This window comes from Halichoerus grypus, chromosome 7 (genome assembly GCF_964656455.1).
Source record: "Halichoerus grypus chromosome 7, mHalGry1.hap1.1, whole genome shotgun sequence".
Classification (NCBI taxonomy): domain Eukaryota; kingdom Metazoa; phylum Chordata; class Mammalia; order Carnivora; family Phocidae; genus Halichoerus; species Halichoerus grypus.
The window spans coordinates 103,444,036-103,459,465 of NC_135718.1; the positions used below are offsets into that span (position 1 = coordinate 103,444,036).

The following is a 15,430-nucleotide window of genomic DNA, read 5'->3' on the forward strand; positions in this document are numbered from 1 at the left end:
GGCAAAGTACCAAAAGCCACAAGACCTGCAGGATATGAGTGTCTATGCAGGAGAAAATACAGAGAAGCAATCAGAAGTGTGACAGATCTAAGAACAGAAGAACCCCAAAATAGACAATATATATTTACTAGAAAGAGTGAAGGGAAAATTTATGACCAACAGCTGAAACTAAGAAGGGTTTTGCTCAATCCCAATATAGAGTAAGTGCAAGGGACCTATAATAAGATCTGAAGGACTTAGAAGAGAGTTGCTGAACCTCAGTACTATTGCCATTTTGGGCCAGATAATTCTTTGTTGTGGGGGCTGTCCTGTGCATTGGCAGATGTTTAGCAGCATCCTTGGCCTCTACCCACTAATTGCCAGTAGCACACACCTGGTTGTGACACCAGAAGTCTCTAGACATTGCCAAATACCCCAGGTGGAGAGAGGAGTGGTGCAAAGCCACTGTAGTTGAGAACCAGCTGGGCTGGAGCCATCTAGTCTCTAGGAACCCTCAAAACTGACCAGCAGTATGACCTTCCAGAACAGGGCCCACATTTCTGGGTGCAGGATCAAAATTGAGCAAGACAAGATTAATATGCAATGAGAAGAGAAGGCCAAGATAAAAGGAGGACCAGTGAATAAAGCCAATAAATCTCAGGAGGCAAACCACTATACTTTTTTCACACTATATGAAAAAACTAGAAAGAGTTCCATGAAGTTAGAAAATTACCATGAACCACTCCTCAGGAAAACTCATTTCATATAAAAATGAACAACAGCAGAGTATTGAGGTTAGATCCAATACAAAGTTAATAGATGAGAGAATAAGCAGCAGAATAACATCTCTATAGACAATAAAAGCACAGCAGAAAGACATACCCAGAGAACAGATCAAAACTGTAATCAACTATTTCACAATGTAATAAAAGACATTAGGAAAATGATATAAGATATGAAAACACTACATAAGTCAGAATTTGAAAAACCCAGATATGAGATGACAAAACTCAGAAAAATATTAGAAATAAGAGGAAAAATCACTTCAGAATGAAGATTAAACTAGAACAAGTAAACAAAACAGATAATGCCAGAAGACAAATAGAAGGTGAAAGAGGAAATATTTTTAAGTCAAAAATATAAAAAAGAAATAAAAAGGATATGTGAGATAGCAACAAATATTGAAGATAGGTAAAAATCCAATATAGATAATAGGAGTCCATGAGGAAGCAAACCAAAGCAAAGGAATGGAACAAATGCTAATAACTATAATTCAAAATTATTTTCCTGTTCTAATAAAAAAAATTGAAATTATTTATTGAACGAATACACTATATCCTCTGAATACTGACCTAGAACAATCAACACTGAGATATATTCCAATAAAATTACTGGACTTTGAAGAAACTAATTCCTTAGTCAATCAACAAAAAAGTACATGTTATTTATACAGGAAAGAAATTTAGATTACTATCATACTTTTTGAAAGCAATATTTTATGCTAGAGGAAAATGGGATAACATTTAAGATATTCAAACAAAATGTAAGCTAAGGATTTTATACCTAGAGAAGATGACTTTGAAGTATGAAGGGCACAGACAAACTATTAACATGTAAGAAATTGGAATATTGTTCCCATGAGTCCTTACTGAGTAATCTACTATAGAACAAGCTTCAGACAAAATTACTAGAGACATTGATGGAGGGTGAGCATGAAACATACAGTGAATCAGAGAATTCTGAGTAAATAGGGGTTAAAAGAGAGAGTAGCATGCACTGGCTACATGTCAGTTGGTGTAAATGTGGTACAAATATTTTCAAAAGTGGGAGGAGAATGGGACAGAGATATGCAAAAAGAATTTTGATTGTTCTCAGGGATAGTGAAGTGATAGTATTGCTCAGCTGAGACTGCTATATGTTTAATGTGGAATAAAGGAAATGGGTATGGGTTATTCTAATTCTGTCATCTCCTGTGTTCTTGAAAACTAGGGTTCTTGATATGGAAGAATATAAATGTAAAATAGAAGAAGTTAAGTAAAAGACCTTGTAGTCCTGAATTTCAATTTGAATTAAGTTCCTCATTAAAAATAAAATTATATTCTAGCTCTGTCAACTGAAGAAGCCTAGACATAATGACCAACTAGTGGCAGTGAATAGCTCTATTCCTAGATTGTATCTTGAAGTTCCATTTCCCTAAAAGAAATGAGGGCTTCTTGGAGAAATGTCTGATTCCAGATTTAGGACAGGAAATGTACAGATAAGCCTGGGCTAGCCTGTCCTACCAGATAGCAAGCAACCTATCAAAGACTAGGAGATGTCAAAAAGACTCAAGAGAAAACTTGAAGATGTTCTCACTTGACCAAAGATGGGACAGTTAAAAGAGATAATAATTGTGACTGATTAAAATCCAATAAATATATTTAAATCTATGAGTTCCTACTGACATTTAAAAGAAAAAACCCTATTTAGTTGCCTTCAGAAGGTCACAGGGAATGAATTTATAATCTTGAGGTCTAGTAAATAAAGTGAAAGAAGCACACATATGCCCAACCTTTCTTGTATGAACTGTATCACATATGAAATGAGTACAAAACAGTCGATAAGAAGATTGTTGTTTGTTTGTTTTTTAAGATTTATTTATTTATTTTAGAGAGAGAGAGCATGAGGGGAGGGGTGCAGAGGGAGAGAGAGAATCCTGAATCAGACTCCCCACTGAGCACGGAGCCCAATGCAGGGCTCAGTCTCAGGACCCTGGGATCATGACCTGAGCCAAAGTCAAGAGCCAGCCTCTCAACCAGTTGAGCCACCCAGGCACCCCGAGGATTGTTTCTTTTTAAAAATGTCCCAATAAAAGAAAATAAATGATTGAATATAACCATTTTGCAACACTCAGTAAATAAATGGACTTAGGCATTAATAATTAGCAGCTGCTAACATATCACCTTCTGTAGTTTTGCCAAAGGGACCAAATGTGGCCTGATCAAACTTCTGGATCCAGCTGCCAATTTGTGGAACATACAGAGGACAGACCAGTGTGTTGAACTACACTATGAGTGTCTAGTCAGTCAAATCCATGTTGTGGGGGAAATTGCAGGTCAGATGCCCCAGGTTCTAAAAGATGAATTGTGGGGAGACAAGAGGAAAGGGGAAATGGAGGGAAAAACCTGTAGATAAAAAGAGACTTTAAAAAAATTATAATGAACAAAAGTAAGGGATGCACACTTGGGTGGGAAAAACTCTAAAGAAACTCAAGGAGGCAATTACTGTAAAAATCAAGATAATGGTTATCCTGTGGGGAAGAAGGCATTGAGTTTAGAAAGGGACACATGGGCAGGCTTCCAGTGTGGCGGGCAAAGTTATTTTTCTTGGCCTGGGTGATGGGCTTTCCTTATAATAACACATTAAACTACACATTTGTTTTGTGTGGCTTTCTGAATCGATGTTTTTATTTTATAATTAAAAAATTATGCAAAGACTTCTGCTTCCAAGTAGAATGTAGTAAGTAGTGCCAGCCATCACTCCCACTGCAACAACAGGAAAAAATGAGAGTACAAATATATATATTTTTTAAAACATCAGAGACATGTGGAAGTAACAAGGACTAGATGAACTAAAATTCCATTGAAGAAAGAGCCCATTTATGTGAACTGAGATCATCGGCTGTTTTCTTCCCTGGGGATATTTGCCAAGTCTGAAGGGTTGAATATTGGACTTGACTTAGGCAAAGGGATTCTCCTGGAGGAGAGTAAATCAGTAGAACTTTTAACAGTCATGCAGATTGGCATGACAGATTGGAATCTAGAACAATTCCAAACATACTGCTGTTTTTCTCCATGAGATGTTTGCTGAGTGCTGGGGTAGCTCAGGAGACTAGGGAACTAGGGTGAGTGAAATCTCATGCAACCTGACAGTGCTTAGATGATAAAGTCCTGCTGTGAGGAGGGGCCTGCAACAAATACAGGATAGCTCTCATCCTTGAGACATTTGAAAGTTGAGGTGGACTGAATCTAATGAAAACTCAATTCCTGATTGGACTGGGGTGATAATATTTCACCCTCCCTGCCTAATACAGAAAAGAGTGAATCCACTGCTGGTGGCCAGGAGGGGTGGGTGCAAGGGCAGTGCAGGAATGAGGGGATAATAACTTCAGTTTCTAGGATTCCATTCCTTTATAATAATGTCCAGCTAAAATAAAAAATTATGAAACATCTGAAGAAACAAAAATATGGCCAGTAGCTGAGAGAAAAAATAGATAATAGAAGCATACTTATCCACATTTAGGGGTGCCTGGGTGGCTCATTCAGTAAAGTGTTGGACTCTTGATTTCAGCCCAGGTCATGATCTCAGGGTGGTGAGATCAAGTCCCGCGTAGGGCTCCATGCTCAGAAAGGAGTTGGCTTGAGATTTTCCCCCTTTCCCTCTCCCTCTGCCCCTCCACCCACTTGCATAAGCTCACTCCCTCAAATAAATAAATCTTTTAAAAAAATAAAGTAAAAAATAAATGATCCACATTTAGAGTTAACAGAAAAAAACTTTAAAATAAGTATAATGAATACATTAGAGGAAAAGATTAAAAATGGATAAAAGATTGGATAATTTTAATACAGAATTGGAATCTAAAAATAAGATGTGCATTTTACAACTGAAAAATATAATATCTAAAATTAAGAACTCATTGAAATGAGATTAACTAGACACAATAAAAGTAGACCAGACACAACAAAAGACCAAGTTAATGAACTCAAAGACAGATTAATAGAAACTATCCAAACAGAGGAAGAACAAAGAAAACAGAACGGAAAGAACAGACTGTAAGAGACTCATGGGACACAAACAGTCCAACATACATGTAATTGGAGTCCCAGAAGGAAAGGAGAGTGAGATAAGAGCAGAAGCAGTATTTGCAGATAGAATTTTTGGCTGAGAATTTTCCAAAAGGGATGAAAGATAAACTTTATTCAGAGTGCATGAACGGGGGCACCTGGGTGGCTCAGTCAGTTAAGCATCTGCCTTCGGCTCAGGTCATGATCCCCGGGTCCTCGGTTCAAGCCCCACATTGGGCTCCCTGCTCGGCAGAGAGTCTGCTTCTCCCTCTCCTTCTGCCCCTCCCCTTCCTCTTGCTCGTGCGCTGTCTCTCTCTCTCTCTCTCAAATAAATAAAATCTTAAAAAAAAAAAAAAGTGCATGAACCTCAGGAAACCATCACTGGACTAACCACAACCTTTCTCCTGGGCCTCCATTCTCCAGTATTTATATTTCTGCTGCTTTCATCTGTGTTAGTTACTACATTCTCAGAATCTGTTTGCAGGTTTTTCCTTAAGAATGTGCTCCATCTCCCTCACTTGCTTCTTAAGAGCGAGGTCTGTTTTTAGTATCATTTATTTTATATTTTCTGCAATATTGATAGAGTTTACTAACAGTTCTGAATAGACTAACAGAACTTCCCACCCATGCAATAAAATGCCAGCACTATTCCAAGTGATTTTTGTCATATTTCTGAACACTTGTAATTTATCAATCAGGACTCAGTAAAGAAAACAGAAGCCATACCAGTTACTTTAGTAGAGAGAATTTAATATTCAAAAATTGGCTAGCAGATATTGAAGGGCTGAAAAAAACAAAAAGAGGACACTGAAATAACTGTAGGAACCCTGATCTGGGAACACGAAGGAGAGAGATTAGAGTTTTGGGAGCCTAGAAGCCTAGAGGAAAGATGCCACAGAGCTGGAACCATCAGCACTGAAGGAGTGGCTGCCCTGAACAGCTGTGACACACCTCCGGGAAGGCTTCTCTTCCTGGCTGATTTTGGAAGATTGTATTTTCCAAAGGTAATAACAGTACCTGTCATTTCACATGCTCTGTATCATTTGCCTTTGACACTCTTCTTATTGAAAGGTGGGATTTACGTTTTCTCCCCTTGACTCTGGCTGCCTTACAAGAATGGCCAAAGTGGCACTATGTGTGTGACTTTAGAGGCTAGGTCATAGAAGATGCATCTTTTACTTGGATCTCTTGGGGCCCCTTGGAAGCCTTGAGCTGTCTGAGGTCATGCTGCGAGGTCTACATGGAGAGACCCTGAGGCTACTTGGAGAGATGCCCAGCCAGCCACCCGCTGCTTTAGCACTCCAGCCCCAGCCACAGTTTGATAGCAACCACATGAGACACTGAGCCAGAACTTCCATGTGAGGCCCTCCCCAAATTCCTGACCCATGGAAACAGGAAAGTTAGTAAAATTATCTTAAGTCACTGAGTTTTGGGGTGATTTATACAGCTGTAGATAATTGGAACACTGGTACTCTTACCTCAGGAGCTCTGAGGAGGTGCCTCACGGAGCCATGACTAAGACCTCCAAGAAGCACAAGGCTAGTTTTGTGCCAGGAAAAGGCTAGAAACTGAAATTAGCAGGTTTAGTCAGAGTGAAAGGGCCATTGCTGAGACAACACTAACAGAATTGGCAAGAAAACAGAAAGGAGTCTGTCCCTTCTCCTCCCCTAGACTTTCAGCAGCTAGTCCTTCCTCTTGGCAGAATCTGACAGAGAGCCAGCTTGGCAAAGGAGAAATGTTTTCAGAGTTCCAGCCCCAGCATCACAAGTCAGAGTATAGAAAACAACTATGGGGCGCCTGGGTGGCTCAGTCATTAAGCGTCTGCCTTCAGCTCAGGTCATGATCCCGGGGTCCTGGGATCGAGCCCCACATCAGGTTCCCTGCTCCATGGGAAGCCTGCTTCTCCCTCTCCCACTCCCCCTGCTTGTGTTCCCTCTCTCGCTGTGTCTCTCTCTGTCAAATAAATAAAATCTGTAAAAAAAAAAAAAAAAAAAAAAACAGCTTAATAACTGACACGGGCACAAATTCTTTTTTTCCTAGTAACTAAGTGAAATATGTTCGATTCTCACTGTGCATTTTGACCAGAGCAAGTGTATGTATCCACCATGTCTTTAGCATGATTTCATACCTTATGAAAAGGGCCTCACGTCATAAAAACAGGGATGCAGTCTTTGGTTTCTCCCTTACTGCAGGTATGATCCAAAGGAAAACAAATGGACTCGAGTGGCTTCTATGAGCACCAGAAGACTAGGCGTGGCCGTGGCTGTGTTAGGAGGGTTCTTATACGCTGTGGGTGGCTCTGATGGGACATCTCCACTCAACACAGGTTAGTCCCTTCCGAGGTCAGTCCGGTTCCCCCAAAGCAGCACATTCCTCAAGAGAGTCCCCCTACAGAAAAGTATAAAAAGTCATGTTATCCTATAATTTTGTTATAAATTGTAAATTTAAAATAATTTATATATTTATGTAAATAATATAATTATTTATAATCTAAATAATTGAAAATTATTTTTCCCTTAGAGTACAACTCCCAACTCTTCCTCAGCTCCTTCTGCAGCCATATTCTTCTAGCATATTCCCAAAATACTTCTTTCTCCCTCCTCTTTATAAGCTTCTAGGAATTTATAATGAATAAAAGAACTATTTTCCTAATATGATTATTTCTCTGCCTCACCCCCAACCATCTCTCCTTAAAAAACCAAAACCAAAAAAAAGACAAAACAAAACCTATATTGTAATCTAAGAATAAATAAAAGTTATAGCTATAAGCTGGTTTATGTATTAGTCCTTTCTGTTGAGAGATAATGGGTATTTTTGCCTAAGGATATCGTCAGTGTGGCACTCGCATCAGATTCGTAGTCGCATATCTTGTCTTCTGCTTAGAATGCAGTAGGAATACAGGCAAAGGGAATACAAGAGGACAGAAGTTGTCTGATTATGACAATCAGTTACTAGTATGGAATGGTGCCTCCAGATCCTTTAGTCAATCCCCTCATTTAAAGATAAGGTGAGGCCACGAGTCATAATAGTCAGAACTAGAACTAAGGTCCCTTGACTCCAACACGTGCCTTTTCCACCATACCGTACACAGACGAAACCAGTAGTCCCCGAGGAGATTATAGTGGTTTTGTCTAAAGGTATACAAGTCCTTCTCAGAGCAAAAATCGGATTGTGTATTGAAAATACGTGTTATCACAAAGTTTTAGTGGCTATGAGGAAAACTAGAGGTGAGAGGAAATGGTTAAATGGTCACTTACTGGTTTTTTTCCCCTGCAGTGGAGCGCTACAACCCTCAGGAAAACAGATGGCACACGATAGCTCCTATGGGGACCCGGAGGAAACACCTCGGCTGTGCAGTGTATCAGGACATGATCTATGCCGTAGGAGGGAGAGATGACACTACAGAGCTTAGCAGCGCGGAGAGATACAACCCCAGAACTAACCAGTGGTCTCCGGTGGTGGCTATGACGTCCCGCCGTAGTGGAGTAAGTGCCCAGCTACTGAAAACTTTGGGAAAAAGCACCAAGACAGGGCTGTGCAGGAGAGCTCTGATCTGTAAAATACTGGCATAGTAAGGAGGTGCACTATTTCGGCAAAACAACCCCTGCTACTTTTGTACTGGAAAAAAAATTAATTTGTCACAATTGCTGTTATCTCAAGTAGTTAAATATCTTATAGTCAGTCATAGTCTTAATAATAGAATTATTTTTTGTGATTTATCTTTCAATTGTTTTCCTGAAAGACATTACCTTATCTTATCCACTACTTTATGTAACTTCACCCATATTCATCCCTCTCGATTAGAGCTAAATATTCCTAGCGAATGTTCCTAGGTAATATTCTAAGTAGTTGGCACACCAATACAAATGTTTAGGCAGAAACACATCTGGCCCCACCACCAGTCTCCACAAACTGGTTGGAGTCTGTCCCATCTGTAGTCTAGACCTGGTCAGGCTGACCTATGTTATGTTCTAGACCATGAATGACATGTGACTGCAAGAGACTTCCAGGGTGGAGTTTAGCATTCATCCATCCCAGGATGTTTGGTTCAGAGTGAAATGTAACCCATAAACCACTGATTGTGTCAGGAGTGCATTGAGGTAGGACAACAGGTGGGAGAACACAGCAATAGCTAAGGCTCCATAATCTGAGGAGAAAAGGGAGTAAATTCTAGTTTGCACAAATCAGGGAATATCATTGATAGGCATCAGCAAGTCAAGACATTCCCACATCTGTGGCTCTTTATTACTGGTGATTAACAACTTCTAGGTCGCATTCCTGCTGTTTTCACTGCTACATTTTGATTATTTAGCAAATATTTATTAAGTGCTTACTCTGTGCTAGGAAAGCAAAAGTGAGCACAACTCCAGGAGGAGCTCCCAAGTTAGTGAAGGAAATGGAAGTGTTTACAGCTAACCATAAAAAAAAAATCTTACAGCCGCAGCATGTGCATTTCAAGAGAACATGGGAGAATATGCTTAATGTGTTTGGGGACAGTGAAGAGACTCACCAGAGAAAGTCGCATGTAAGCTAGGCCTTGAAAGAAAAATAAGATTTTCCAGAAGAGGGAAAGAAGACACCAGCCAGGGAACAACATGTGCAAAGTACAGAGGCGTGAAAAACATGGTCTTTTCTGGAACTAGCAGTTAAATCAGTATTCTTGCAGCATCGGATACATAAGGAGGTGAGGCTAAAACATGGGCTAGTATGGATTTCTGGAGGGCCCGAATGACATAGTAAGGACTTTAAACTTACCCTTAGACGGTAGGGAGGCTTAGAAAGTTTTTAGAGGAGAGTGACAGCATGGTTAGATCTGTATTTCAGTGGTCATTTAGATAGTGGGTTAGAATAGGCAAATACCAAAAGAAGTGAGAGCAGTTTGGAAGTTCTTACCCACTCCCAGTGATGATTTTCCAAAAATTTAAGAAATTTATGTTTTTGACTATAAAATATTCTAATTGAATATATAATTTTATTGTTCCCACAGTGTAACAGATTTTTGTCATTACTTTTTTCTCTGTGTTCAAGTAAACCAGAATGTAAGGTCATAAAGAATTATCTTTTATTAAAAAGATTTATCTAGATACTAGTCAAAATTCTCCCAGTGATTCTCTGGCTTCTTCAGTAGCCACTGTGTTTTGGTCCTGTAGGTTGGCCTGGCAGTAGTGAACGGACAGCTCATGGCTGTAGGAGGCTTCGATGGCACAACGTACTTGAAGACCATTGAAGTTTTTGATCCTGATGCCAATACATGGAGGTAACCTTTAAAGCTACATTGCAGATCACCTCACTGCTGACTTGAAAATCATGGGCATAAGGTCGCCTGTGACCATCAAAATGGGGATGGTCAGTACATTGAGAAGTGCTCTTGCAGTACTCATAAGAGAGCTCCAAGTTACCCATATTTGATGGCTTCTTGTGACTTCCCTGCTCTAAAGTGGCTGACATCTGACAACAACATCTCTTTGGTAACTGTTCAGTTTTATAATAGAGATGGCAAACACGGAAAAAAAAAAAATCTCCTCTCTAGCCCCATCATGTTCAGCTGAGGTAAGTGAGGCACTGAGAAATAAAATGAAGCAAGTTAGTGATAGAATTAGAACTTAGATCTCTTGCTTCTAATCTGTCACAGTTTTTTGGTGTTCCTATGCACAGCTTTATGCCCAGGAAAAAACAAACTTCAGTTACTTTTTTAAAAAATAATAGTTTATTTCATTTAAAAATTTTTTTCCTTAAGCTTTTAAAATCTATTTAAACATATTATTATTCTATTTTAAAGTCTAAGGGCGCCTGGTTGGCTCAGTTGGTTAAGCGTCCTACTCTTGGTCTCAGTCAGGTCTTGATCTTAGGGTGGTGAGTTCAAGCCCCGCATTGGGCTCCATGCTGGGCATGGAGCCTACTTAAAAAACAAACAAACAAACAAACAAAACTATTAAATTTTAACAATCACTTTTAGGAAGGAATCTACCACTTATTTAAGAGGTTTAACTATGTTAAATTATATTTATAGGTTAATTTCACTTTGTTTTTAAATCTTTGTCTTAACAATCTTAACAAATATTTTCTAAGGACTTAAGTAGTTCTTATAAATTCACATAAATCATGTGACTCGTGCATTTATTTTAAATATTAAAAAACTAGGACGCCTGGGTGGGCTCTGTTAGTTAAACGTCTGCCTTCAGCTCAGGTCATGATCTCAGCATCCTGGGATCTAGCCCTGCATTGGGCTCCCTGCTCAGCAGGAAGCCTGCTTCTCCCTCTCCCACTCCCCCTGCTTGTGTTCCCTCTCTCACTGTGTCTCTCTCTGTCAAATAAATAAATAAAATCTTTAAAAATAAATAAATAGAGGCACCTGGGTAGCTTGGCTCAGGTCATGATCTCGGAGTCCTGGGATTGAGCGCCTCATCAGACTCTGCACTCAGCTGGGAGTCTGCTTCTCCCTTGGCCCTTCCTCCCCCCACCATGCTCGCTCTCTTAAATAATTAATAAAATCTTTTTAAAAAATTCAGTCTTCATGTCTGGGAAAGCCACACTTTTACAGATGTTTAAATGACATTCTTTGGATTCTGCCTTTCTCTCATGGCTCTGTATGACTTGGTCACAATACTAGGGTCAGACTAAAAGTCAGACATTGTACATTTTTGGCTTCTACTACATCACATTTTCACAGCCTTGTTCATTAAGTAAAGATGTACTGAGTATTCTAGACATCAGGGATACAACAGGGAAAACAAAATTCCCTGCTCTCCTGGAGCTGACATTCTAGTAAGAAGACTAACAGTACCATGTCAGGGGGTAGAAGCACTATGGTGAAGAGCCAAGGAGGGTGGGGGTGTCCAGGGAGGAGCTTCTTTTGAAAATGTGGCCTAGGAAGGCCTCACTGCAAAGGTAACATTTTAGCAAAACCTAATAGAGGTAAGGGAGAGATAGATAATGGGAGGTTTTCCTGAAGAGGATCCTCCCACTTGTGGCATATTTTCTTGCATATTCAGCTTTCTATGTTTAGTGGGAATTTGGGGAAATCTCCAGATTTACTTCTGCTACTTAATCACTATAATCCTACATAAGGACCTATTTCTCAGTAACTGTCACTAAATAGAATTAGTAATATGTGACCGAGTAATATTTATGAAATTCTTAAGGATCATCTATTGAGAGGTTATGATCTAAATTTTTGTAGTTACATATCCCAAACTTAAAACCAGTTTTACCTTACAGCTGACAGAGGATCTAATATTCTTTTCCATGTAAATCTTTAACTTTGAAGATGATCTTGTTCACAGGTCAAAAACTAGATGCTTACTTTATTTACTCATATCCAGGTTTGTTCCATAAAGGAGGAGGCTTGTAAGAATACATATAAGACAAAAAGGTTAAAATAAGTTATCGATGTTTAGGCAGAGGGAAATGTGAGTAGGAAAATAAGATAGCCATGGTCAAAACTAGACAAAAATGTAGAATATGATTCTGTGTAATTGTTAGAAGTCAGTTTAGGTGTAAAGTTACAAAGTCGTGATACAAAATGTGGATACAACACTCTCTTATTCTTAAAACAGTATCCTGGAAATGAGACCTTTTCACCCAATGTCTGAAATAATTCTGCTACTTGCCAGTGCTCAATTCCAGGTCCTAATCTTTGGAAGAGAAGTAGGAATCTAAAAATATTAGTTATGATAGAAAACATGTGTTTTATTAACATCTAAGTCGTAGAACAAACAGTGATTTTTCCACTTTGAAATCTGATTTTGTTTCTTTCTTTGCAGGTTATATGGTGGGATGAATTACCGTCGGCTAGGGGGTGGTGTAGGAGTTATTAAAATGACACATTGTGAATCCCATATATGGTGAACATCTAGAGACAGTCGTGTACATGATCCTCTGTATTCTGGAGAGCTTTGACTTTGGAGCTTTGTATAGCTCAAGAAAACATTAGAACAAATTTTATTCTTTGCCGGTGCCTCAACATATGGAAATACAAATACAATGAAAGTACTTCAACTGCAAGATGCCACCTTTGCACAAAAATTTTCAATTCTGTGCAGAATATTTATTTTTGGTTTTAATTTATCATGGGTTTTTTGTTGTTGGGTTTTTTGTCGTCGTTTCGTTTTGCTTTGGATTTAGCCTTCCTCCCACTAAAAAAGGAAAAAAAATAAAGGTAAAAATTCTAAGCAGTGAAAGTTTATTTTTAAGATATTAAGTTTGAAAATACTAATAAAGGGAGAAGGGCTATATACATGATCTAGTTATTTCTAGGCACTGCATCCACATGACTCCACTACTTACAAGGACTACCAGTGACAAAGATAGGTATGCAAAGTGTATTATTTAGCCATCATGCTTGCACTAAGCACCAGAAGACTTGAAAATCTAAAAAACAAAACAAAAAAAGGAAACACTCATTTTAAATAGTACAATTCAAAAGGAATATTAAGTAGATAAAACCAGGACTCAGACACTAAAGTTTTCAACAGTGCAAGTTTGCAAATTGTTTCCTTCCATATGAACTTGTTTTCCACTATATTTAGTCTTTTTTCATAATATTTTCATAGAATTTCTGCTAGCTCTAGAGCTCTGCTCAGTGCCTCTATAAAAACAGTATACAGTTCTTATATGCTGTCTTGAGAATCCTCCAATAGAATCATGTGCTACTCTGCAGAAGTTTTTGCTCAAAAATATTACTGACTGAAACAACTTTCCTTCTTGTTTCCTTACTGCTACTAAGGACCAGCAGGGAGAAATGCCCTCTCCCCAGCAGTGAATACTGTTATGCAATTTTCACTCGATGCTCAGGCCTGCTGAAGCTCAGGCTTACCTGTAATCACAGCCTCCAAGGGAATGAATTCTTCAGTTCATGTAATAGTACACACTAATGAGTGTAAAATTGAGGCATTTTATTAATAAAATCTTGGTTCTTTTATACAAACTATATATCATCCTCATTCTCTGTTACTACTCTGAAATTGCACTTTCTGGTGAAAAGTTAAAATTTTTAAGGAAAAAATGATACAAATTTCAGTGGTCAGAGTTTTGTCATTGTGTTCATAGACCAATTTTTTTCAATGTATTTTGCAGGAAAATCTTTGAATAAGACTTTAACCGCAACCAAAAGGAATAATCTTCTCCTTCTCCCTCCCCCAATACAAAAATGTTTGGCAACTTTTGTGTTTACATTTAAAGATCATTTGCACCTTTACAAGGAAAAAAAATAAGTATTTGGTAAACAATTGTTTACATGTATCATTTATGCTTTTTTCTAGCATGTATAACTTTTTTAAATAAAGGTAGTACTTACCGTAAAAAAAAATTTTGGCTAAATGTTTTTTAGTGCTTGTGTCTTTGCTATTTAGTTTCTATATCATTTATATTTCCTTTATGTAAAGTTGTAAGTACTTTCGACCTGAAGGAATAAAGGGATTGCCAGCTAGAATTATGAACTTTTATTATATATCTTATATAATAGGATTATATTACCTAACCTCTAAACTTACTTTCTGGTGTAGCACTTAGAACCATACAATTCTGAGCTAGAAGGACTCTTAACAATCCCCGGGTCCAAACCCATCTATTTCTATGCTCTAAGACTGAAAACCAAAGATGTCCTTCCTAAGAGTAAATATAGTCAATGATAGGACCAACATTAAAAATCAGTTCCCTGAACTCCCACTCCATTTCTCTTTCTGTGCCACACTGCCACTCCACCCACACTTGAAACATGGCCTAGAATTCAATATACTAACAGACAGACTCTAAGTAAATCTGGTATGTAACATTAAAAAAATATAAACACTTTATGAGATCCTTAGAGTACTGCATCATTAAGTCAGTCTTCAAGACAAAACTCACTTATTTCCCAAGATTCTACTATTGCATGTATTTTAAGAAAAAGAGAAAAATAAACAGGGTTGCTGGAGTGGTGGGGGGTGGGAGGGATGGGGTGGCTGGGTGATAGACATTGGGGAGGGTATGTGCTATGGTGAGCGCTGTGAATTGTACAAGACTATTGAACCACAGATCTGTACCTCTGAAACAAGTAATATATGTTTTAAAAAAAAAAAAGATAGTAGGAAGGGAAACATGAAGGGGGGGAAATCAGAGGGGGAGAAGAACCATGAGAGACTATGGACTCTGAAAAACAAACTGAGGGTTCTAGAGGGGAAGGGGGTGGGAGGATGGGTTAGCCTGGTGATGGGTATTAAAGAGGGCACGTTCTGCATGGAGCACTGGGTGTTATACACAAACAGTGAATCATGGAACACTACATCAAAAACTAATGATGTAATGTATGGTGATTAACATAACAATAAAAATTTTTTAAAAAAAAGGAGAGAAATAAGAACAGGAAAAAAAATTCTAGGGATTAGACTCTCAGTAAGTAGGAAAGTTCCCAATAGGAGCAATTGACATGGCAGTGATTCAAGAGCAGAGACCCAGGAACTACAATACTGACCAAAGTGTTCATTGGAGCATAAAGGGTTATTTTTTCCCTCCACTGAAAGTGGTCCAGTTTTATTATTGACAAAATATACCTATTATATAAATGTCATTGCTGTAAAAGAATATTTACATACTGATTTCCACAACTATGAAGTGAGCTCAGAGTTGGGTTGGGTTGGCTGTCCTCTTCA

General features: G+C 38.5%; 1 protein-coding gene across 3 annotated transcripts in view; it reads left to right on the forward strand.

Moving 5' to 3' along the window:
• Window positions 1-14,109, forward strand: part of KLHL20 (kelch like family member 20) — a 58,223-nt gene extending 44,114 nt beyond the window's left edge. For all 3 annotated transcript variants that reach the window (XM_078077975.1, XM_078077973.1, XM_078077974.1), the window contains 4 exons: window positions 6,995-7,128; window positions 8,079-8,287; window positions 9,953-10,059; window positions 12,566-14,109. In XM_078077975.1, coding sequence (XP_077934101.1) covers window positions 6,995-7,128; window positions 8,079-8,287; window positions 9,953-10,059; window positions 12,566-12,650 — 535 coding nt within the window. In that variant the 3' untranslated portion in view covers window positions 12,651-14,109. The remainder of the gene's footprint in view (window positions 1-6,994; window positions 7,129-8,078; window positions 8,288-9,952; window positions 10,060-12,565) is intronic.
• The last annotated feature ends 1,321 nt before the right edge of the window (window positions 14,110-15,430 follow it).